At 41.1% G+C, this 25611-nt stretch overlaps 1 protein-coding gene across 1 annotated transcript in view; it reads left to right on the top strand.

Annotated features, from left to right (window-relative positions):
• Positions 1–25611, top strand: part of LOC119647649 (titin-like) — a 448809-nt gene that overhangs the window by 19013 nt on the left and 404185 nt on the right. The window contains 3 exon segments of the mRNA XM_038048710.1: positions 15265–15924; positions 16442–16806; positions 24402–24805. Of these exon segments, the coding sequence (XP_037904638.1) occupies positions 15265–15924; positions 16442–16806; positions 24402–24805 (1429 nt within the window).

Genomic DNA, 25611 nt, shown 5'->3' with positions numbered 1-25611 from the left:
TTTTTGTTCACGGACTCCTCGTTTTGGGCTTACCAGAAGAATGATCACACACCCCATCCACCACCAAGTTTCTTTCAAATTAATGTAGAAGTAAGTCAATTGTTAGTATTATTGCTTCGTCCTCCTTTGGTAACACGACCGACAATTTAAGGTGTCACCTATTTCTAAGTGCTTTAGGTAGGTATTTTCCGTGTGTTATAGCTAGGAATTGTACGAGGATGTGTATGCAGGTTTCACTGCCTTTTTTACAGAATCTGCTGATAATTATCCCAATTCCTCGGGAGTATTTTGGTAGCGAGTTTGCCTGTGCCTTTGCATATATTGCTCATCTGCTGTTTCATATTGAATTTATCGAGAAGTCCCATATTATTTTGGAGCTTACCCGGTGATTCTGAATTCCTTCATTGCAGCCAAGCTATCGGTTAGAATTACCATGTTCTATTTCCAAAGCATAATTCTTTTGGATAAATATGTTTTGCAAAACCTCCCTCCCTTATATTTATCTGCAAACATGTCATGGGTTCGAAATATATTGGCAGGAAAAGCCGCCTAGTATTTCTGCCCGAAGCCAGCTGAATCTGAAATAATCTTTTGTTTGAAATTGAAAGAGCCCTGAGTGCACCATTCACTTGATGGCGGAAATTATTTCAGTCTTGGCCTGCTTAGGCCGAAAGTACTAGGAAATTTTTTATTCAATTAGTTCAAATTTTACCAAAGCAATTTTATAATATTGTAAATTATCGTCGACTTTTTTGTTTCCAGATAAGCTTGTCCAAAATGTCTATTATACGTGCTACCTGCCATCACGGCGTTGCTGTTCTCGCAATGGGAAAAATTTGAAGTAATTTTTTCTTTCACTACCGCTGACTTTCAATTCGACGTTCAAGGTCGGGGTCAGCCAAATTACAAATTAGCGGGGCCTGAACCGTCTAACCAAGGCGACAGGTTGTGCATATTTTTGCAAAATCCAGTTGAACCGTCTCCGGCCTGTTTGAGGGCGAAGGCTGATGGGAGTGCCAGCGATTTTCAACGCGGTTTCGACTAGAGGGGGAAATTTTGTTGTGGCAAAAAAAGTTAAGAATCCATAAAAAGTTACCGGTTGTAAAAAATAAAGTTGGAAATTTCTGATTTTGTTGAATACGCGGCGTCGTGAAAAAATAATTTCATTCTTGATCCACGAGATCACGAGAAAAGCTACCATTATTGCACGTGGAACGCTTTCTGCAAACACATAGATATCGACCAGAAAATGTGGATATTTTTTACGGTAAGGCAGCTGACTGGAAGGAGAGTGTCTGAACTCGAAAGATTAAATTATGATTGCAGTTATTCTCATAAAGATGCCGCCGTTCCTGCAGTCTTTCTTAGGTCTCAAATCAGAGGTTCAGAAACTACGGGACGAAAGTCGCCATATATTGAATGATGCGAATAGATCCGGGGTGCGTCAAGCTGGGTAGAAAGGCAAATGTATTTCCCGCAGGAACGGCAACAGTAATTTGAACGAAGAAGGTTTCAAACCTACTTATCAAAAGTAAGATGTCACTAAATCACTCAATACTTTTATTGATGCAAGCAAAGTCCTCGAAATATTGAATGAAAGATAGTTGTTTATCTATAAATACATTAAATCGTCTTTTTTTCATAAAAAGGATTCAAATCTTTCTAATATATCAGTGGAAACCGAACCTTCAGAGCTTCAAAGGGAAGGAGGTCTTTATTTCATATTTAAATTAATTACCAATCATAATTTTTCGTATTTTTCCTATTTTTAACTTTTTTAAATTATGCTTGCTTTTTTTATTCTTATGTTTATTTATATTTCTTTGTTTCTTTTATTCCTAGTTTATCATTTTACAATATTTTTTAGACGTTATTTGTTTTTTTTTTTGCAATTTTTTCTTGGTCTACTTAAATTGAATCAAAATTGAAAGGAACGCTATCTAATTTTTCATGATTTCCCGACTTTTGGTCTTTAACACCGCAAAACTCCAATTAATAAAGGGGCATCCTTCAATATAATGCTTATGTATGCCAGGGTAGAGAGGGAACCTCAAAGGCCCCGCCTCATTGCACATCTGGGGCAGGAGAAGCATTGATCTCAATCAATGGGGTACGTTTTGGAACTTCTCTCTCGATCGTGGCGGATCCTGCACGTCCCCTGTTGTTTTGAATTTAAGGTACGTGAAATGTTTGTAAAATTCCATGTAGGGCCATGTGTTCAAAGCTTCAATATTCTCGAGTCCTGAATGCAAGCATACGCTTGCCAATGGAACACTTTGATAGAGCTTCAGTATTTGCAGGTAGCCCTTCATGGTCAAACTTTCTTTCTTTGAGTTTTTGCATAGCTTTCCCCTCTTGGTCGACCAATCCCATTTCTGCATTACAAGGGAGAGGGACAAGATGCAAGCCAAATGGTCGAATGTGCTGGGCCGCAAGGTTGCTGATGCACGGTTCAAATTGGCAAATGACACAGTTTTTCTTCGGTACATATTTTATAGAACCCAAGCAACTTTTTTTTATAACAATTTGTAAGAGACAAGTGATTTTGCTAGAAGTCGGTTTCAGCGATTGCCAGCGCAACCTTGAAAGGCAATATTTACCGCGTAGCAAAGAGTGCTCAGAACAAATCGGAAATGTTATGAGAGTGGATTTGGGTTTGATCTTCCATTTCTCGTTTCAGTATTTAAAAGAAACAGAATTTTCCAAATTTTCTTGATATACGGGGAATATTAAGTTTTAGACCCGTTCGGTAATCCAAAATGTTTTCCATCGGAAAACCAACGTATCCGACAAGAGGCCAAACAGACCCTACCTCTTTACCGTTACTCCGCGTAAAAGCCAGTTTTTTTGTGGGCCCCATTTTTAAGTCCAGAATATGCCGAAATACTATGAGAATGCGATCGATCTTGAATCATCCCTTCTCAATCGTGGCACATTGGTCAGGAATATTGGTGTTTTGTTTCCCATTCCACTTTTCGCTTGATCTGTCACTTTTCACGATTCAGGGATTTTAAATTCCGGTGCGATCCGAAGGCAACATATCTAAGACACCCTAACCCTACCATACATTCCCGATTCAGGTTGTTAGTGGAGCTGCACTGAGGTGCTGATGAATCTGCACGATAAAATTGGCCACATTTGAGGTTTTGTTTATTTGGGTTGACAGACAGGAGGTTTAAAGGGATTATCCGAAAAAGTCCTATTGTCTTCGGGTTCTCCGCAATTACCACTAAGTTATAAAGAAAGTTATTTTCGGAAGTTATAGATAATTCAATTATCTACAAAATATTTCGATATGCCTGCAAAATTAATTTCTCTTCAATTCCAGAGCATGTCAAAGCAAAGAAATTAGGCTACTAGATCACCAGCTTCTCATTTGCTGAACCAAGCAGTTTGGCACAAAAAGTACAGATTCAATTACTGAATTGCGAATGCTATCTCTTAGTCAAATAATCCGATTTGTTGCTTTCTCGGCAATTCGGACATAATTTTTCATCCAAAGATGTCCTTTTTAAGGTTTTGTGTAAACACAAAACCTTATTAAAATCGGTTTACCGTCTGTCTGTCTGTCTGTCTGTCTGTCCGTCTGTCTGTCTGTCTGTCTGTCTGTCTGTCCGTCACACGCATTTTTCTCGGAAACGGTTATAGCGATTGATACCAAATTTGGTAGAAAGGTGGGAACTGTGAACGCTCACGCATACAGTTACGTTGCATTTAAGGGGGGGGTCCCCATACATGCAAAAGGGGGGTGTAAATTTTTTTTTCATCAAATATACTCATGTGGGGTATCAAATTAAAGGTCTCGATTAGTACTTTTCGAAGCCGGTCTTAGTTTTGACATTTGTTAGAAAGGTGGGGAGTGCGGGGGGTTGAAAGTGACCATTCCTTTAAGGGGGCCATTCTCAGAAACTAACAAACCGAAAAATCTGAAAAAAATCAGCAGGCTGCCACTATATGGTGCCTAGGCTCCGAAATACCTTCCATACTGATATCTGTACAAATAAAGTTAATAATAGTATATTACCATAATTTTTAGTAATTGGCTGCAAAACCCCCCTTAAGTTCATGTTAGCAAAATGAAATTTCGCAATAATATAGGGTATAACATAGAGCACGATCTCACCAAGTTTGGTCTAAATACCACTATTACTAACAAAGTTATAATACGTCAAAGTTGTCACTTCCTTGTAAATTCAAGACTATGAATGTCAATGTCATCCGAAAGTGGATATTCTCACATAATATATGCATATATTACCTGCTACGTGCAAAGAAATACACAAAACCTTTCGTACCTGAAGCGTCCAGCTTCCGGTTTCCCGACTTGTTTGAATATCTATTTACTATTTCCTTGCATCAACTGGATGGTGTGTAGTTAGTAGGCGTGCCTACCATTCATTTTCATTCTTTTGACTTGGTATTTCTATAGGTCAATCTCAAAGTGAGAGCCTAACTCCTAATAAAAATTCTGGTGCGGGATTTACTTATTTAGGAGTCTAAGGTCTTTATGGGGTCAAAAGACGATAATGAAGGACGGAGGGCCTCCGATTTTCCCGAAATAAGACACAGTGAGGTTCACAGTAGTTCTGCAATACATTCATCTAAGGCTGGTGACTATAAAAGGCTGACGTCTACCCTTTCTTCTCCCCCGTGCAATTGAAGTCAACTAGGATGATAATCAATCGCGAGCCATAACCAAACTAGTTTGATATCTTATTAGTCTCAAATAAATTATATTCCAAGCAGTTTTATAAAATCCTCGCTTTATAAAAAAAACCTCATATATTTCTAGAATTTGTTCAGCTAAATTCTTAAATTGGTATTGAATCTATAAATAGTCTGTCATCGAAAATATATTTATTTTATTTATCACATAAATTAAATTTTTAAGGAATCTGTCTCGAATTGCTTAGGCATGATACCTTATTAGATAGATTTCTTGTAGTAATTTTATTGAAATTCAATTGTGTTTACATGTTTTGAAATTCACGGAAAACATCTGAAAAATAATAAAATGTAAATTCTTTTATTTTCGGACAAATCAATAAAATATTTAAATTTAGGACTCGGAAAAAAATGCCAAAACTAAATAAATTTATTGAAATATGTACTGAAATAGTCCCATCGAACCTAATTTATCCGTAGTAGGCGAATTCTCATTTACATTTATTATATCTGAATTGCTGCTAATGAGATAGTTAAAAAAATGCTGGTTGAAATGAAAGTCACAGGACTGATACCGTTCTAGCCTATTCCACCGAAAAGTCTAAAAATTGTTAGTGTGCTGACTTGACTTGACTACTTGATGATGCAAGGGTCTATAAAAATCTATGGAACCGATTGATGACCTCAGTTTACGCATAAGCCGGAGATACATATTTTAGAATCCATTAAGAGACGGACGTAAACACTAAACTAAGATAAATAGACACTAAAATTCGTACGACCTGCTGCACTGCGACAAAGTTGAAAGACCAGTGGTATTCGCAATAGGGTCATTTAGATTCATTCCGCATCACCAACGTGCGTTGCATTTCTAATGCTGCGTGATATTTTGAAGTAGGTTATCATATCTTCTTGGTTAAAGTGCAAGAAATAGTTAAAGATTATAGGCCGCATGCGTTTTTCATTTAAAATAGGAAAAAATCTATAAAATCCTATATATATCTGAAGCATTGGACGAATTATAAATTCAAGATAATGACCTAATTAACACAGAAATTTTAATATTCAACTATATGAGAAATGAATGATTTGAAAAATAAGCAAAATTCAGCATTAACATGCAGGTTTCATTGAGGGTAGGGGGATCTCGCCTGCGGTAATATTAGTAATCACTTAATATATTTGTCCCGTCAAGATACCATGATATACTATATAGTCAGGTGGGGTCATTTCTAGAATCTTTATCTGCTACATATTGTCAAATTTGTCATTCGTTTCGTCTGGCGAATAAGCTGCGGCTGACTAGAACGTAGTTGAAATCCGTGTCCTCTGTTACTATCATCATCATCAACGGCGCAACAACCGGTGTCCGGTCCAGGCCTGCCTTAATAAGGAACTCCAGACATCCCGGTTTTGCGCCGAGGTCCACCAATTCGATATCCCTACAAGCTATCTGACGTTCTGGTCTACGCCATCGCTCCATCTTAGGCAGGGTCTGCCTCGTCTTCTTTTTCTACCATAGATATGGCCCTTATAGACTTTCCGGGCTGGATCATCCTCATCCATACGGATTAAATGACCCGCCCGACGTAACCTATTGAGCCGGATTTTATCCATAACCTGACGGTCATGATATCGCTCTGTTACACTGTTTTTGGTAAAATAGACCACGTAAATACGAAGCATAATCAACGATTCTATTTTGTTAAGATTTAACAAAAATTGATGGTTTACCGTGACGCAAAACTCATCACCCTTTGCTTCACCGGAATTGTTACAACTGATACTTTAAAGCCCATACCTCTCATTCATCGGCGTAGTGGAGGGATAAGGACTCTTTGGGTCTCGGGAATGTGGGAGATTCTACCAGGTTGAGAAAAAATTATCAAACGGCCGTCTTTACACCCCATGGACGACCCGCTTCCGTTGTTTCTCCCCCTAGGCTTTATGTGCGTACCTACTAGATATCGCTATGGCAACCATTTTTTTTATGAAATTATTGCCGGCTCTACTTTCTACTTGCGGCCTATTCGAATATGAGAATGATTCCTTCATTCAAAAATCTAGCGCAATAGAGACGAAATTAAGAGCCGTTGCTTGACATTTAATCCTTGTTGTCGGTGATGCTCTGACCAGCCGTTTTGCTCAAAGCTCTCCCCAAGCAGTTAAGAAACACCACCGCGGTTTTTAATAATACCTGGAAACGTGTTATATTCAACTTGGGTGCGTTTTGTTAACCGTTTGCCCTGCTTCTCTCCTAATTCGAAAAACGTTTATATTTCTGATTGGTGCTTACATTATACATTACATTAAAATCTCTTTTAATCAAAGTGTTTTACTTCAAATAAAAGCGATTGCACTTCGGCTCTGATGGATAAGCTGCCTAGGTATGGCGGCGATTTTCTTCTATCACTGATAACATTGTCCAATATGTTTTCACGATATCTTTTTCGTTTCAGTTTCTTGAATATTCTACATATATATTTCATTTATCGCTCACAGTCTCCTGATTTCCAATGATAATTGGCGACTTCAGCTCCTTTCCTACTCCCCGATATCGTAAAGCTATATATTGCTTTCTTAAAAATTCCAATCAGAAGGCCATACAAGGAAATGGATCTCTCATCCGTTCATCACTAAACAAAGAGAGCTAAATTATGTGGATACCAAAATGTCATGCACACTACAATTATGCACCCAACAGAGCGGGTTAATATCCATAACTTGTAAATCTTTCACACTTTTTTTAGTGTTCACATTCTGGTATTGCTTCGCGGGGCTGTTTAGTTGTCAATTGTTCACCCTACCCACCAAGCCGCTACTGCCTTGCACCGTGTTAATTGCAGTAGATTCCCTTCTATGCCTCCGTTCCGCTACTTATAGTTACTGGTGCATCCGTTTCACCCTAGCAGCTACCACGTTCCATATTATTTCCAATTCCATCATGCAGCTTATCAAGTTTTTCACATTTAAAAATATCTTTAGCCCAGTCCCCAGGACCTTCAAAAATTGGAAGGTGAGGGAAACATTTTGGGCTGAACCTTCGTTCATAGGACAATCTAATAAATATTCATTCAAGCTAAAGCTATACAAATTCTTCCTGTACCCACATTATCCGCTTAGGAACTGTGTCAAATCAAAATTCGTCTCCCCGGGGGCTCCCATAATCAACCTACCTTTGTTTGTGAACAGCCTGTGTGTCCACGGGTCATGCTTCGCCTGGTCAAATGCTGTTTTTCACCCAGCCGATGGCCTCCTCCGTACGATTTGGTTACTTAAGCTCGCTTCCTGCCTCTCATATAAGCAATTTCACTCATCTGCTAAAATATTCACCAGGATCATTCCCCGAGTTACGCATATTGCTTCATACCATATTGTCCATTACGCTGTTCGGAGGGTGTTTAGCGGATAAGCAGCTTGAAGCTCTCTCTAACATGGCTAACGCTGATACCCACACGGGTACTACGTATGAGAGAACAGAGCTGAAAATTCGCAATAGAAATAATCACCGCCTATATATGGAAACTTTTTCATGAATGGTGAAATTATTGTTGTAGCTTTCTGCCCAAAAAACATTAAATGCAGTTCAAATCTCAGCTTCGGGTCGACAGTTGCTTCCAAGTACTTTATTGATGGTTGAGAACAAACAAGATGTACACCGATGAAAATTTGAAAAGTTTTCTGTTTCCACCGCTTTGTAAAAAGTACCAGCTCAATTTCGTGTTTGGCAAGTTTCAGCCCAAAGTCTTCAATCGTTCAGATAGTCTCTCTCACATGGATCTCGATTCCGTCGGGTTGATGAGATGTTATGATCCCCCGGCATCATCTACCAATCCGCCGACAACAGCTAGCTTAGTTACTGGAAACCTTAGAACGCCATCATACATTATATTCCATACCACAGGTCCTCCACTTCCTGTTGCACGTAGGGTCTTGCAGTTGAACAACCGAGATTGACTAATTGATTAGCTCCTATCCTCTTGGACGAAAACGCCCGATCAAATTTCGCAAAAGTGACCATAGTGAAACTACAGGATCGCCTTGCATGCTGTGAATTATATTGTTCTATGTCGAATTGAAGAAAGGTCCCCCACACACACAAATACAGCAAGAGTCAGAAACTGGTCAATTATTTCAAAGACTTATTCTTAGAGACTACTCTACCCAAAAATCTAGGCAAAAAAGATAGTTCTTAAATTCGTCCCGGATCCATAATTTTTTGCAATAATATGAAGTGAAATGCTGGAAAGTGTGGTGCAAATCCGACTATTACTAATGAAGTTGCAGCAAATCAAGCTTTGAGCCTTTCTAGTGTACAATGGAATGTATTCGAAAATTTAATATAAAAAAATAAAACAATTGACGTAAACTTTCATGAACGAAATTATTTCTTGGATAGTGTCCGAATTTTTCGATTATTTCGATTTTCCTTGGATTTTTTCTCTGTGGATATTTTACTCATTATATTTATCGATCATAGTTTTCCCCAGTCTTAAGGAGCAGCTTAATCAAAGTAGGCTTGCGGTGCTGATCCCATACCCATAATACCGTCCACGGTTTTTGAATCATTTGAATTTTTTTGATTAAATTTGTGAATTTTCAAAATCACTTCACCTTTTGCTAAAATAAAATAGTTACAAATGTGATAATTCTTTCTTCCAATCATTTCATTTTAAAAGTTAAAATATTGACCTACTTCATATTAGATAATGATATAACATTGTCGAACCAAAAGAAGATATTGATTGGATTTTTTCATTAGGAAACAACTCAAAATTGTTACATTTTCAACAAACTGTTGTTGATCATTCCAACCAAAGAAAATAAATCTAAATTTCCAAAATTAAAATGGTTTATGTGTTTATGCAAAGTAGTTAATTGTTCTCCGAGAAATCTCCCCAATTTGGAAAACGCATAGAAATAAAACAACATAAAAGTATAAAACCTGCTTTTGACCTCGCCCATATTATACGACCATTTTTATAACGGCTAAAATACGACTTTCACAGTTATTAATTGTAACATCAATCAAGCTTTAAATAATGACTTTCCAGCTTGCGCAACAATGCCAGTAGCTGAGAAAATTGATAAAGAAATCAGATATATAGTATAATACAAGAAAGATACCAGACATTTGCATATATATTACATATTCCCAGATCAAGATCGTTAATAATGGATTAATCTAAACAAATAACATCAACATTCTTCACACACCCCTTCAAGAAATGATAAATTCTCTACATTGACTCCCACATGTAATCAAGTTCAGACCTCAAAAGATTGAAACTATCTAAACTATAGACGCAGTGAATGTTCGCACGCCATTAGATTAGTGCAAAAAGATTTTTTATGCAAATTTATTCATATAGTGTTCGAAGAAGTTATTACATTAAGTATAGAACGTGTGTCATGGTACTCCTGGATTAGTTGTCCAACAAGGCTGCATACTGAATTTTTCAAAGCGTTATGTTTTCTAATTGTTAAAACATGTCCAATCTACTCCTACTAACAACCAACCCTTTCTATATTGAATATTAATTGATTTGGTATTGTTTTTCTAAAAAAGATACAATAATAATGTGCTTATGGTTGCAAATTCGGTACCATTATTATTGGGAAACATTTCTTATTAAGATTTTCACCATAAAACCTGCAAATTGAAAGGTCAAATATCTGCATCTACATATAATATATTTGGTATTTTTTCTATAGATTGGCCCCATAAATTGGTAATATATTTGGGTTAATAAATGTTTCTTCTAGAAAAATTATATTCTGGAATCTATCGTAGATAAAGTTGAATAACTGAATTATATGAAAATTATACCGACAAACAAAAAACAATTTAGATTTTTGCAGAATGTCAACGATCGAATATGCATAACTGTGCATTTTTGAGTCAATCTAAGTTTCGGATATTGCCATATTTTACTAAGTTATACTACTATGCCGCTATATCCAGAATTGCAATTACCATGTCAAATTAGATACAAGTGTCTGCATAAATTTAAATCAATTTTGAAGCATAAAGAAAGGAGGAAGAAGGAGAATTGATACAAAATTATCTTATCAAAAGATCAATATAACAGAAAAAAAGACAAAACTTTCCAGTCGTAGTAACTACCCAAGCCATCGCCCTGTTCATATAGAACCTTAGGAATATGTATGTATTTCACTGAATAACTTTCCTATAGAATCCTTAATTGCATATCCAAGATCAAGTAGCCGAAAACGTACCCCGTTGTGGTGTCACCAAAATTGCTACGCGTTATGCAAGGAATAGTGTAAAAAGTGGACTCCAAACAATTTCGTTCCCACAATGATAATATTAATAATACATTGTCCAGCTAGTACCTGTACCTGACCTAATGAGATTGAGATAATTGAGACTCTAGGTCATGGAGTTCACAAGGTACCAGATTCTAAATTTTCCTAGTCTCGAATCAATTTTCGCATACCAGTGGAGAGTCATCATTCCACTCTCCGGAATCAATGAGCCTCTGGACTAGATTCTCGAGATAAACTTTTCTCCAGGAGAAAGTTTATACCCCCGTATGAGGCGATAAACAAAGGATACTGAGGGCTACCACGCGACCCATCTAGGCTTTGCATAAAGCCTGACTATGAAAGTTGGATTCTAATAAACAATTGCTACTAAAACAAGATTTATCTTTAGATACGCCTGGATTTTGGCAAACCCATCGCAGGGCTCACATGGCTTCTAAGCTGCGGTTAATGCGACCTCAGTATCAAAAATGTTCCCTTACATTAGGACCTTTCAGTAGATAGCGATTTGATATTTAATTTAATTGGAGAGAGTCTTCAAGTAAATATAATTAATCAACAAATTTATTAAATTTAAGTAAATTTTTCACCTGCAAAATGAAAAGTAAATGAATGCAGCTTTTTCAGAGTTTTCGAAAAAACTAAGCCAGTCTATGTTCTAGAGGACAGGAACGTCTTCCTTGTAGTTTGTTTTCGACGAAGGTTTTTGTGGAGTTCAATGGCGCACCAGACAGGGTTTTTTTTAGAGTAAGGTAGGTGAATACGTTTACGCGCAGAGTATTGGACTCCCGCAACAGTACGCTGTCGGACTACCAACTAAACACCTCCCTATCATCAGAGAACTAACCTGGAACCGTTTAACATATTACTTCGGGCTTGTCCTCCCTCTCTCCGGGCTCTGGGAGCCCTCAAGTCACGGAATCCCTTTCACCAACGGGAGGGGAGGGGAGAAAGGGAGATGTTAGCGCAGGGAACCCCTTACCTTCCGGTCCCTCCGCCGGTCGAGTTCAATCTTCTTCGCAATAAGAAGAGCCCGAACATAATGCGCAATACGATTCCAGCTGCCAGAATTCTTCAGCATCTCTCTGACAATTTTGTCTGGGGGGAGCCCCCCTGTGTCTGCATAAAGCTGCTGACGAAAGCCGTCCCACCTCCAGCAAGAGAAAAAGGTGTATTCAGCGTCGGCCGCCACTCCATTGCAAAACACACAATCAGGAGATCGCGCTGTCCCAATCCTGTGCAGGTAAGACTGAAAAGCTCCATGCCCGTTTTGAAGTTGGGTAAGGAAGTAATCAATCTCACCGTGCGTTCGGTTCAGGCACGAGTCTAAATTGTCGATGAGCTGCGCAATCCATCCGCCCCTTGGCTCATTTTGTCAAGAGAGTTCTTCACTGGCAACCACCTCTCATGGGTTCTCGCTCTTACGGCGGCAGATAGCTTCACGGTCCTTGGCAAAGAGGGCGACGAGGCTTATTACCACGATCATCATCGCAGCCGGTTCGGAGACAGTGCGATAAGCAAACGCCACTCGCAATGCTCCCCATCTCTGTACTTGATCAAAGTGCTTACGATGCACCTCCTTGTGAAGGCCTTCAGCCCATACCTCCACGCAATTGAGCAGAATTCTTCCTAGTAGGTATAGGGTCCCCAACATTCACCATTAGCGGACTCAAGGCCGCGACTCCAGCTGCAGTCCTGTCCGCTGCTGGTTTGCTCGAAGAACCTCATCTGCAAATCGAACATTAAACCAAGGTATTTAACTGCTGGTTTTGACTCTATAGTCAACTAGCCGATCGATATAGGACGCAGGGTCGGGATTCTACTTCTGGTCAAGATGGCAAGGTTGAAACCGTGAGCAGGCATCCATCCGCTTACGCGTCGCATCAATATTCCAAGTTTGCTTTGCGCCTGTTCAACAGTGTTCACGCCTCCTCGTTGGCGTGCAAACGTTGTGCCAAATGGCGGAGCTTATGACACTCCCTCCGCAGGTTCCGCAGGCAATTTCAGCCGTCCACATTCCATAGAAGGCTTGTCACGGCTGAGGACCCTCCGGGACGTGGAAGTCTTACACGCCATCGTTATCAGGTTCATCACTGAATTTACGACGGAGTCAGCTGCGACGCTACCACCATTCAGAACGCTCCAGCGTGACTCTGCCTGCTTCAAGAGCTTCGACAAACTTCCCGATCTTCACCCTCTCGACATTCCACAGGTAGAGGGAGCGTCGTGTTGGGGCTCGCCGGCAAGTAGGACCAACGACTTCAAACGCGATGTACTGGTAATCACTTGCCGAGAAGTCTTCTAGGACTCGTTACCCGTCTACCGATGATGCCAGAAATTCTGAGGCATGCCCCATTCAAGGGCCCTAGAATTAAAATCACCGCCTTCGAGGATTCGTTCCTCTGCGCTCGAAACGGCATCCTCCAGAGCGTCAAGCCGGCATCATCTCGTTTGGCATCATAACGCTAAAAAACGTTATCCCTAAATACCGGATCGAGACAAACCCGTACCATCGGCCTTCGGCAAGAACACGAAGTCGAACGTCGTCGCGAACCCAGATTGCAGCGCTACCCGATAAGTCGAGATGCCATGAGGACGGGTCCTTGTTTCGGTATTGTTCGCTAATCAGCACTACATCAGCATTTACTTCCACAGCAAACTTCGGACTGATTCCAGTTAACCCGTTGCGGAGTTCCGTCCCCACGTACTCGAGGAGGGCGATCAGACCCGAGTCTGCAAGGAACTAATCTGAAGTGGCTCTGCCACGAAGCCTCACCGGAGGTTATCTGGTACCATGGGAACCGGGATGGCCCTCTGAGAGCATATGCTCTCGGCCCGGTTGGCCTCCTAGGGGGAGTTTCATGGTGGTTGTGGTTATGCTTACATCGCGGGCAGAGCTCCTCGGAGTTCAAGCATGGAGTTGCGCTGTACAACTCGGGTGCCGTACCCCTTAGTTGCGGCAGAGGTGTAGATAGGCCTCGCATCCACTGGTATGAATGCTGAGCCTGCACTCAGTATAAACCAGGACCGCTGTGCTTGCATGACGGGGCTCTGATTGTAGTCCCAAAATCAATCCGTGTCTGAAGAGGACCGTGGGATTAAGCCTTCACGGCAGGTACTCACGTTAAACCCCCACGACTTTCCACAGCGAGTTGTGCTAGCAGCTGGTGAGCGGTTGCACTCCGGTGTATGTTAATTTATAAAATGCGGATCATACCGTTATAATCGGTGATGGTGGTCAGACAAATTCTCTAATCACCTTTCAGGTATTAGGTCAATTATCTCTCTTCTTCTTGACCCCATGAACGGGGGTGCCCCCTAAGTTCGCATGCCAGCTAAAGTGACAAAATCAAATAACTTCTCCCCACTAGGACTGGATTTGCTATTTCCCCACCAAATATTAAAGTAAAATAAAATTAAATGGGATGAGGAGATTATTTCCTCTATTGACAAAATATTTACAAAAGAAAAATATTAAGGGCTAAAGACTACTTGACTCCGCATACACTGCTAGATCCCCACCAAAAGGCCAAAACAGTGGTGGCTTGGTACGCTGGATGGGGATTTGAAAGCTTCACGATTGCATTCAGATCAGGCATTTGATAGAAGAAGAATTAAGCAATAGTACCACCGACAGACTGGCCGTTGTCCAATTTCTCTCTTTATGAAAGTTGCTGTACGTAGACATTAGGTGGAGTGGGGAACATTGCATTACTTGTACACATCCACCACAAGGTGATGTCGGAGGGGAGTCCTTGGGTCTACTTAACACCATCAAAGGTATCCCTTTGGATATATTTTCCGCTCCTTCTTCAGGTTCTTAGGTCATTAGCGCAGTATCTGCTTACATAACTACCAGTTTCCTATCATTGATCGTGAAGAAAATCCTCGGAAGACAACAAATTACTTTCACTTTCTTCATTTTATAAAAGTTTTCTAGTTTTTCGAGGACGACCATTCTTCTGGTAGCTGTATAATCTCCCAGCAAAGATTGATTATTTGAAAAAACAGAATGTGTTTAACCCTAAAGGTGACATGCCTGCAATATACGAGTATGTACGTATTGTAGGTTTTAACCAAAGTGGTTTAGGTTTTCTCTTCGTATTGAGGTGCAGAACCCACAGTTCATTTTGCAGATACATTGCATATCGCATCTGTTATTTCATCTTTTATGAAATTGATTCTCTTTCAAATAGTAAAAGCGAAAACGTTCCATTAGGTCAACTTATCCGAGTCTACCACAATTACAAATTGTGGTATCATAACATTACGAGGTGCAGAGTAAATTCCATATCAAAATCATTATTGCAGGTAATCAATTAACCGCAAACATCAATGATTGCTATCGCGTGCCATCTTCATCAAGTATCGATTTCCACAAAATGCCTCAAGATATAGCCGGCGAGCTAGAGACGATCACGGATCTCCTAAATGAGATAGAAAAGAAACAAAGTGGAATTCGATGTGCCTGGAATGATCTCGAGAAAACCATCCACGAAGCACGCGAACTCCTCATCTTGGAAAAGGGTGTAGCTTTCGTCATTAAGTGGATCATGGGTATCGCCGATAAGAAACTTAATCGAGATACCCGCGTTGGTTGCGATATCGCGAGCTGTGAGGAACTGCGACGAGATAACGACCTCTTGGATATGCAATGCCAGGAAGTGTACGCCTATTGCGCTGAGCTCATCTACAAAATCGAGGCAAACTCATCGCACAAGGACTCGCCCGCCTACAAGGAACTGCTTTCCCAACGAGATTTCATGGATTTTGTGTGCCGGAACTTTGCAGCACGTTTGGAAAGGCGACGTTCGATTTTAGTCAGTTCTCTGCGATTTTTCCGACTCGTTTCAGAATATTTCGATAGGACCAGTGAAGTTTTTGAATCGCTTGTGATGGGGTATAAGGCAGATGACTTCGAGTTAGCCGCTACGAACCTTGAGAAATTGAAGGATTGCCAATCCAATCTGGGTGAGTTGAAAAATTTCTTTTTTTTCCTTTCGATTATAAATTGGTCAATTTTTGATTATCACCTGCATGTGGCACTGGTACGAGTAGGAACCTCACCTTTATGAGGCATTCGAATGACTTTTATCTTTTGATAAATGGCCCAAAACCGATAAGATTTAACTGCTCCCAACACCTTCAAGTTCCATGTGAAAGTGAAAGTATTGGGGGAATGGCAGCTAATGTGCATTAAATAATGACTAAACTAAGCTTTGAGTATCACATACCGAACCGTCGGAAGTTTTTATTAACGAAAAGGGGCCCCACTTTCAATCAGAAATCAACGAAGTTGAATAATCCAATTTCAATGCTATTCAATCTTATCCAATACTAAGATTTATTCGAATTCCTCTGATTAAGATTAACAATAATTCAAAGTGACAAAAAACGTGTGGGATCAGTCCATCATCGATGAACAAAGAAAAAAGTATCTTAAAATAACTTTACTCATATCTTTTCATGAAATGTCGTCAAACCGCAGAAAATATGGAAAAAGATCTGGTCAGAGAAGGGAAAAGGCTCATTGACATGCTTTCGATGCCGGTAAAAGATTCGCTTGGTCGTGATATTGGTGTTGATTACAATGACGATATTGCTAACGTTCGAGACATCTTGGACGTAACAATGGCTCGCCGCAATATCTTCATCGACAGTGTCGAATTACAGAAATTAACGCTAGAGCAGGTTGCGCATATCCACGAGTACGAGAAGGATGCAAAAATTGCAATCAAATGCATGGAAGACCTGTACAGTACACTGATCAGGTGTCATTCACATGTTGGTTGCACTGTCTTCGAGATACAGATACAGAAGGAAGAATTGCAGACATTTCAAGAAACGGGAAAGGTAAGTTATTCTTATGTCAGATCTTGTTGCAATTACACTTTTTTTAAGCGACATTGTAGTCGTCTAGCGGTTTATGTAAAATGAAGAACAGTTGGTGCTGCCAAAAAGGGCAGGAGAAATTCCAAAGAATTCTTATTATGGGAAAGTATCTCTTGGGAACATGATGTCGCATCTGCAGATGTTGATCTCACTGCATTCGAGTTTCCCAGATGGTATGACACTTATTCTGCTTTTTTATATATTTATTAAAGAGAAATGAAAAATTTGAGAAATAAAAAAATGCAGTTTCAAATTGGCCAACAACTTCACAATTGAGCCATATTTTGCACATGAATATGTACACCTTTCCTTCCAATAGAAAAATAGGTAATAGTAAGAGTGAAAGTACTTTCCTTTTAGTTTGGAAATGCCTTTACTTTAGTTTAGTTTACTGGGGGTAGCCACAGCTCCGAGCACTCAGGCTACTGTTAGGCCCATTGTACCATCCCCGTAAATCGCCTAATCAATGGCTTCCCGCCTATGGCGTTCTCAAGCTTTAGCAAATCGAACAATATTCTCCAGAGGCAGAGAGTGTGCAGATTCTTCATTGAAAAAAACCTTGCCAAGGTGCCTTTGTCTAGGATCTGAGGAGGCCGAGCAGCTGCATAAAAAGTGCAGGGCCGTCTCCTCCTCCTCCCTACATTAGCTGCACATAGAGGAAATCACTACCCAAATATTTTCCATATGGTAGTTTAAAGAGCAGTGTCCTACTAGGGTTTTCATGTCCCACTTGTTTAGGGGGAACAAAAATACCGCTCTGGAGACCCCAGGTTCTTTCACAAGGATTTTCGCCTGCCGCTAAGAGTTAAAATTTCTCCACTCTCTCTCTCTTCACCCTTCAGAGTAGATTTGACAGTATATGGTCGGATGCCAAAAGCCGGTTCTGGCCCCACCATTGTGAATACAGACCCTCCGGAAGCCAGTCTGTCAGCCTCCTCATTACCAGGTATGGTAGTCACACCTTGGCTTGGGGTTTTGATTACTAGTTTCTTAGAAGAGCTTCCTTACTAAGCTACCTCACCACGACACGATCGTCGCAGGCCAAATTAACAGCAATTGGCTCCTGGAAGACATAAAAGATTCATATACTTTCCTCGAAGACGAGGTCAATATACTCCCCCCCTACAAATGTAGGTGATCACCTGATCAATCAAATAACTTATAGATAAATCTCTCCAATATTCTTCTCATACCATATGAACAATACAAGTGTATGAGGTTATAGCAAGATGGCTCGTCTTTGGTTTGACAAACCCAAAAAGATTCCCCCGTGACCCGTATTTATCAAACAATTCGGAAGAGATAGTCAGTTCCACCAAGCGTATACGGCTCCTATTAAGCATTCCATCCAATTCAGAGACCACTTTTGATTACTCATCCTAACGCAAATTTCTAGCAACTCGCGTCTCATTACTGTAGGTATCACCGCCGTCTTTATAATAGATGTCCCTCCAGATAGTCGCCTCCCTTGCTAGCTAATTGAACAATCATTGTAGGCCACGTGATCTGTTGCTTTAAAAAAAATCCAGGAAAGCAGGACAGTTAAGTTAAAATTGCTTCGAGCTTCCCTACAGACTTTCTGCTACTTTCTTTTATGGTCAGTGAAATCCCCTGGAAAGCTGATAAGCCGAACGAAGATTAGATTGGAAACATTATATCAGTCTGCTATAATATACGAGGTCTGATAAAAAAGTTGCAGGACTTTTCAAATTGCGCGCCTTCACGTTAACTTTGACAACTGGTTCGGTGCTCATTTTTTTAGGGAGATACCTTCCTGAGTAGTCTTCATTGCGATCTGTTCCTGAAAATATATGTTGCTGATAGTAATAGCAGAGTCGTAAAAGTGGTGTTTATTGAGATCAGCAAAGCGTACGAAAGAGTGGACCTACTCATTCTTGCGGCAACTATAAGAGAGAAAACGTGCCATCTGACATGTACTTTTGGAATCTGCGCTTGCTGAAATATAGGGAGCTGAAGCTGGATGAGTGGTGCTCGGTAAACGGTGGCTTACCGCAAGGAAGTGTTTCAGACCTAGTACTTTTCAATGTGTACACAACCTTGCTTCACTCCAAACACAATGACTCAACTGACATCTACCAATGTGCAGATGACTTTATCATCCTTGCTATGGATACACGAGATGATCAGGTGGATAGGCTACTACCAAAACAGGTTGGTCTTTTCGTGAACAAATATAATACCCTGAAACTCACAGTGAACAGAGATAAGTCTAGCTTTATTGCTTTTAGGGAAAATAATGGCAAATTATGTAAGATTTTGGTACATCAGTCCCCTGTAAAACCAGTACTGAAGATAACATTCCTGGGCAGGACAATAACGAAATCCCCATCCCTGAAAGATCACACCAACGATGCAAATATAAACGCGAAACAGGCATCGAGGGTAGTAAACTTTGCCTCGGAAATCTCATGGGGATTAAAACCTGAGAGAGCCGTAAAACTGTTTAGGACAATTGTGAAATCAGTTCTTGATTATACTGCCGCATCCACGCTCTTGATGCCCAAATACCTGGACAACGGAATAGCCCCGATTGTGGCGTCTCAGTTGAAGAGATGCTTAGGTTTAACTAAGTCTTCACCACATCAAGTGGCCCATTTTCTGGCGGGCGAACCCCTATAAGTTCAGAAAGGCGCTATTGGCCTCTAAGAAGCTGAGAAGGCTTAATAGATCTGGTCCCTCCTCCTATAGTTTGGTCATAGACAATCCCATGGCTATAAGTGGTCTATCGGAAACTTATAATAATTTCCAGCAAGCCTTCAATAACTTCAATATCGATGAGGAGGAAAGAAGACTGGGAAACCTGCTGGTCTGGAGTGGGTCAGGCCTTCAGTCTCGACAGAATGACCCATTTGGGCCCACCTCGGAAGTTAAGCTTGAACGAGTACTCGCCTCGTTCCAGAAACCTAAAGGGACCCCTGTATGACGGCTGCAGTGGCCTCGGAGGAGCGACCATCCTAATTAGCACCTATTTACACGTCCCGAGGTCCCCGGAGGTGTTGACCTCCGCTGTCGCGTGTCGGGACGGTGGAGGCGCAGATTCTCCCCATACACCATATTCGCGGGACTGGCCGTGAACTCTTCTCATTGGGCTGTACGGACGTCGAGGAGGACGAAATGCAAGGACCGCGACCACGACGGATCATCGCGAGCCATTAAGTTTAATTTCAGCGACCGGTGCCAACGTTCCAGCATACCATTAGACTGTGGATGGTATGCAGTAGTCCTATTCCGTTTAAAGCCGCCGAGGTTTCCTAACTCTGCAAAAAGAGTAGATTCGAATTGCATTCCCTGGTTCGTGATGATTACACCAAAGCGCGGAATCCACTCTCGATAGACAGCCTCGCCACATGACTGTGCCGTAATGTAATGCTTCAAGCCACCGTGCAAACGCAATACTTAAATCCGTGCCAGTCTCGCAAAGGACCGATGATGTCGAGATGGATGGTGTGGAAGCGCTTGGTTGACCTAGGAAATACACATTCCTATTGAACGTGCTTGTTGAACTTACACTTCTGGCACGTGATGCACTCTCTGACCCAAGAGTTTACGTCCTTGTTCATGGACGTATTTTTTGTTAACTAACTGGTTCGTCGTTCTGATGCCTAGGTACGCCAAATCACATACTCCATGAAATACTTCCCTGCAAAAATCGACCAGAATGAATGGCCTGGGTCCCTTATCTGACGTCTCGCAGTGTAAATAAAAGTTTGAAGCGAAAATAAGAAACTCCTTGAATTTGAATTTGGAGAGTGCCTTCAGGCTTTGAAGCTCTGGGTCATCTTTTTGTGCGTTGGCGATTGTCGAATAATCGACCGCAACGGGGACTGTGACCTCCGAGATTCGCGGCAAAACGCCTGCATTATCTCTTCCAGAAACGTGTTGGGTATCAGAAGTAAACTGGTAAATATCCCTCAAGTGCCGAAGTAGGCGAGGGAACGCTTTGTCGGGCTTTTGCCTAAGCGCGAAATTAAGGGGCTGTGGTCCGTGAACACGGTGAATGCCCTGTCCTCAAGGGAGAAAGGGAACTATTTTATAGCGTGGTATGCAGCGAGTAGCTCATGATAGTGGCGCTGTAGTTACGTTGAGCTGGGATGAGGTGGGTTGAGCTCTTTCAAAGGTTTCCAGATTTGATTCACCCCTTGGTGAAGACTGGCGCCTACCACGGTATTTAAGGCATCGACGAACACAGCTAGAGGTGCATCTGGCTGATGAAATGGCAGTAGTGTTGAATCAACAAGCTACTTTTTTATTTTCTTAAACGCATGGACGACCTCAGCAGACCACGCAATCTCACGGGAGTCTTTGGTTTTGGGCTCAGGCAAGTAGGCGTTCAGGATCGCTTAGTGATGAGCGACCTTCGTCAAGAAACGGCGATAGAAGTATAACATGCCCAAGAACCTTAGCAGATCCTTCTCTGTGGTTGACACCTCTTAATCGCCTCAACCTTGACTTGGTCAGGTTGAATACCGTCAGGGGTTATTAAGTGCCCTGAGAGATTTTACCTGCTTCTTTAGGAATCTGCATTTTGCAACATTTAGGACAAGTGCGGCCTGAAAGAGACGTTGAAGGATGCACTCGAGATGTTTCAAGTACTCAGATTCTGAAAAAGAAGTGACCAAACCATCATCCGTATAAACGAAACAAAAGTTTAAGTTTCGCAAGACAGAATGGATGAACTTCTGGAAAGTCTGCACAGGGTTGCACAAGACGAAAGTCATCCTGGTGGACTTAAGAGTCCGAAAAGTGTGCAGATGGCTGTTTTCGGAATCTCTTCGGGAGCGGTATGGATTTAGTGGTACGTCTTGGCTAGTTTGAAGGTCTTAAAAACAAGGCAGTGCGTAAGAGATTGCGCAAAATCGTGGATGAGTGGAATCTGATATCGGTCTGGAACTGTCTGAGCATTCGGACGCCTATAATCTCCGCATGTCCGCCATTCGCTGTTTGGCTTAGGAACCAAATGAAGTGAAGAGGACCAAAAGCTATTGGAAGGTCATCATCAAGTCTTCAAACTATTTCTTCGCAACAGCAAGCTGCTGGGGCGAAAGTGGACGCACTTTTGAGAAGATTGGAGAGCCAGTGGAATTGGTGTGGTGCTGCACATCGTGCTTAACCGACTGGGAGAAACTTCTTTCCATAGTAATGTTGTGATACTTTCTGGGGAGTGCGCGAATACGATGGTCGGCAACATCCTTATCGAAAGAATGTCATCTTGGCAGGTAGAAATTTTCCCTGACGTCTATAGGAAGGTGTCGGGGTCTATGAAAGCCTTGTTGTGCACCTAATATAGAAATGCTAATATCCGCCAGAACGAAACGTCATGAAAACGTTCGGCGCAGTCCGAGATTCACCTCCACCTGCCTATAGCCTTAGGTGCGGATGGCGGATGGGTGAAGAGTTCGCGGCCGCCAGTACAGGGAAAACCAACACCCTTGCGCCTGTATCGATCAGGAAGCAGTGTCTGCTCAGAGGGTCGAAGATTGTAAGGCGATGTGGTGCTGTGCTTCGGGTAGCCGTCGACAAGGCACCCAGCGAGCCTAGTTTCTTGTTGCAATAAACGTGCTTCCGGTGGTACATTTAATCGCTTGACTTCCGTATTTGCGATGGTACCAACAAACCGTCGAGGCCGTTTGGGTCCCGGCGTGCGATTATCCGAGCGAATACAGCTTATTTATCTCCCGATCTTATTAGCCGGTCCGAATTCTTGGTTCCACCGACTCTGACCTTGAAAATCCCATCAAATATTCGCATTGCCAACGCCATCCACATTCAGTAAAGTGTCACCTGGGTAAGTTTATATGCAAACAGAACGGTCAACGTTCGTTTACACAATTGTAATTAAATACAAAATGGAATTTTTTAAATGGAAATGAATTTTACGGTTTAGGGGAAAGCTACCAATTTTAAATGAAATTAATCAATTTAAATGGTAAATATTGGATATAAATGAATGTCGGGATGAGAATTACAAAATTGAGAGGAGTGTATTAGGGGGCAACTAAGGGGTGTTAAAACGGAACAAAAAGATGAATATATCACACTATTCCTGGGTGACAAGCACGAAACACTACATATGTCGCAGACCAACACTACTGTGAGATTAAAATGAATAAAATTTTAGCATAACTGAGTTGCATGGAATGTCTCAAGAATCCAGGTGCTATGATTGATGGAGGTAAAATCAAAGATCGGTCCCATCCTCTTCTGATACTCTTTGTTAGCGTCTAGGGGCATTCCACTTTGATGAAAATAGAAGCCCACCCCGTGAAGTAACACTTTTCAAAAGTTCCACGAGACGGAGCAATGAGAAACTGGGATTGGTTTAAATGGGAGTGTATACGCTACCTTGGCATCTCCATTTATCCCTTATAGTAAGCACAAGGGCAAGTCGGGGGCTTTGCTTGAAGGCATTTTTCCTGTAAATAGATGTTTGTTTACAAATACAAGCTACAAAGCGACAGATATGCTAGCAATGAAGGACTACTTAAGATGCTCAGTTGAGGACTGAGCTCCGATACCACAAGTATATCGAATCGCTGACAACTCAATCTAAACACATTTGACAATATGCAGATTTGAAGCGAGTAATGTAAACAAAATCAACCAAGCGTGAAGTTATCCCGGAGTCAATTTTTACCCGCGGATCATATTATTATTATTCTGTTAAGGGAAAGTCGCACCGGATCCTTAAATAACTATTGTGCCTCTTTTGCTAGTTATAGTGTACCTATTAATTACAGTATCTCACACAAGTCCATAGCCGTCAGGAGCTTCAGTATATTCCGTACTTCCAGATCTTTCAACTTTGCATCTTGTAGTTAATGTTCTCCCAGATGCCTCGACCTACTTTGCGCAAGTGCCGAACACTGCTCCAGGACGTGTATAGAGGTTTCATCACACTCCGCACCAAACCTGCATGCAGTGTCCGTAGATATCTCTAACTTCCCTAGGTGATAGTTTAGCCGAGAGTGACCAGTATGATTCGGAGGTTCTTTTTCGTGAGATTTAAGCAATCCTTTGTGCGCATGGGTTCGTATGCCCCAATAAGCACCCTGGACTGCTTCATTCCTGGCAGGCCCGCCCAGTATAGTTCCCTCAACCGTTCCTCTTTATTTCTCATATCATAGCCATGAAACCGTTTCCAATTCCACAGAAGGGTTCAGGCCCCCATGTAAGGGGTCCCTGCTCCCTTCTTGGCTAGTTCGTCCGCTGCCCCATTGCCTCCGAACCCAGCATGGCCTGGAACCCAGAGTAACCAGACCTTGTTGGGTCCGGAATCAACTCACAGCACAATTAGTGCAGATCGTATAATTATCACCTTTTTTCGAATATTCGGATCAGAAAAGTCACTACCGTTTTTCATCTAAAGTACCTACTTGTCTAGGATTATAGGCCACCGAGAATCAACTTTTCAATCGGTGTAACTATTTGGGAATGTTGGAAACAGATCCTATATTTTACTAAACAAATACTTACTTACGTGTTATAACTATATATTATAGAATAGCGTAATAACATAATTTATTAATCTATTTTAGGGCATCCATAATCTAGGTTGCCAACTATTAGAAGCTGCCTTATCTCTACGCCACACCTGCAAGCTCAAACTCGAAACAAAATCAAATAATTCGCTCAAAACGAAGTTGCGACAAATATGGACAAACTTGGAGATAATTATTCAAGAGAATATGACACGCCTGAGGGTCTCGGCTGTCTTCCACCGGAACGTCGAAGACTATTGCATTAAATTGTTGGAGCTAAAAGCGAATGTTATTGCCATTGGGGATATAGAGGAACCCGAAACACGTCGCGTCCGTTTGAGGATGTGCCTGGTGTTACGTGAACGTCTGCTGGTGGAAGTGGGTCGTATGGTGAGACTTGGACGTCTTCTCAAGTCGCGGCTCAAGGAACCATTTGTCTTGGAAAACGTCTGCTTCAATGAGTAAGTATAACCGGTTTCCCGGCCTTCTTGATAGTAACCATATTTCCGTCGGAATAGTCATACTTTTCGCATTCATTGCCATCATGTCAAATAAACATGCAAAGGTATCGGCCGTATAGAAGTAAATAATCGGTAACGTAGTTGCATCAACGTAAATTATTGAATTCCTTATTTTCTTCCTACTTTGTATTTCTTCTGTACTTGGAAAAAAATTGAAATTTGATTGGAAAATTTCATAAACATATGAAACTAATTAGCTTTTCCTTGAATGATTTCTACTTTATCATATGAGGGTATCTTTGGGTAAATAGTTCGAGGTAATGGAACCTCAGTGTTAATATGACTGGAAGTGTGTGCAGATTGACCATCAGTTATCCCAAGGACGAACGTCCACGAATGAGACAATAATAGAAAGTCACGAAAAAAGAAAGTTGAATATTAATTTCAGGAAACTCTCTCCTTTCCCTCTCCTTCCTATGCCTTATAAAAGCCTCTTGAAACGATAGGAATACCACTACGGTATTAATAAAAATATTATAGGGATATTTTCCTTATTTAATTCGTTATGTAGCTTCAGACCTAAATATAGAGAAAAGTCTCCCTTTACCAAAATAGTCTCCCACTAAAAGGACGTCGACAATAGAAACACCAAATTAACAACTTTTTGGGATAAATTTCGAAAAAATGTTAATATGCTATTATTAACTGGATTTGAGGAGGTATCAGGACAGGATGTATTTTGAGGCCCAGATTTTGAAAAGGCGCATCATTCTGAAGTTTTTCAGATTTTTCGGTTGGATAAATTC

This window comes from Hermetia illucens, chromosome 2, assembly GCF_905115235.1.
Source record: "Hermetia illucens chromosome 2, iHerIll2.2.curated.20191125, whole genome shotgun sequence".
In the NCBI taxonomy this organism is placed as follows: domain Eukaryota; kingdom Metazoa; phylum Arthropoda; class Insecta; order Diptera; family Stratiomyidae; genus Hermetia; species Hermetia illucens.
This window is presented reverse-complemented; position numbering and strand designations above follow the sequence as displayed.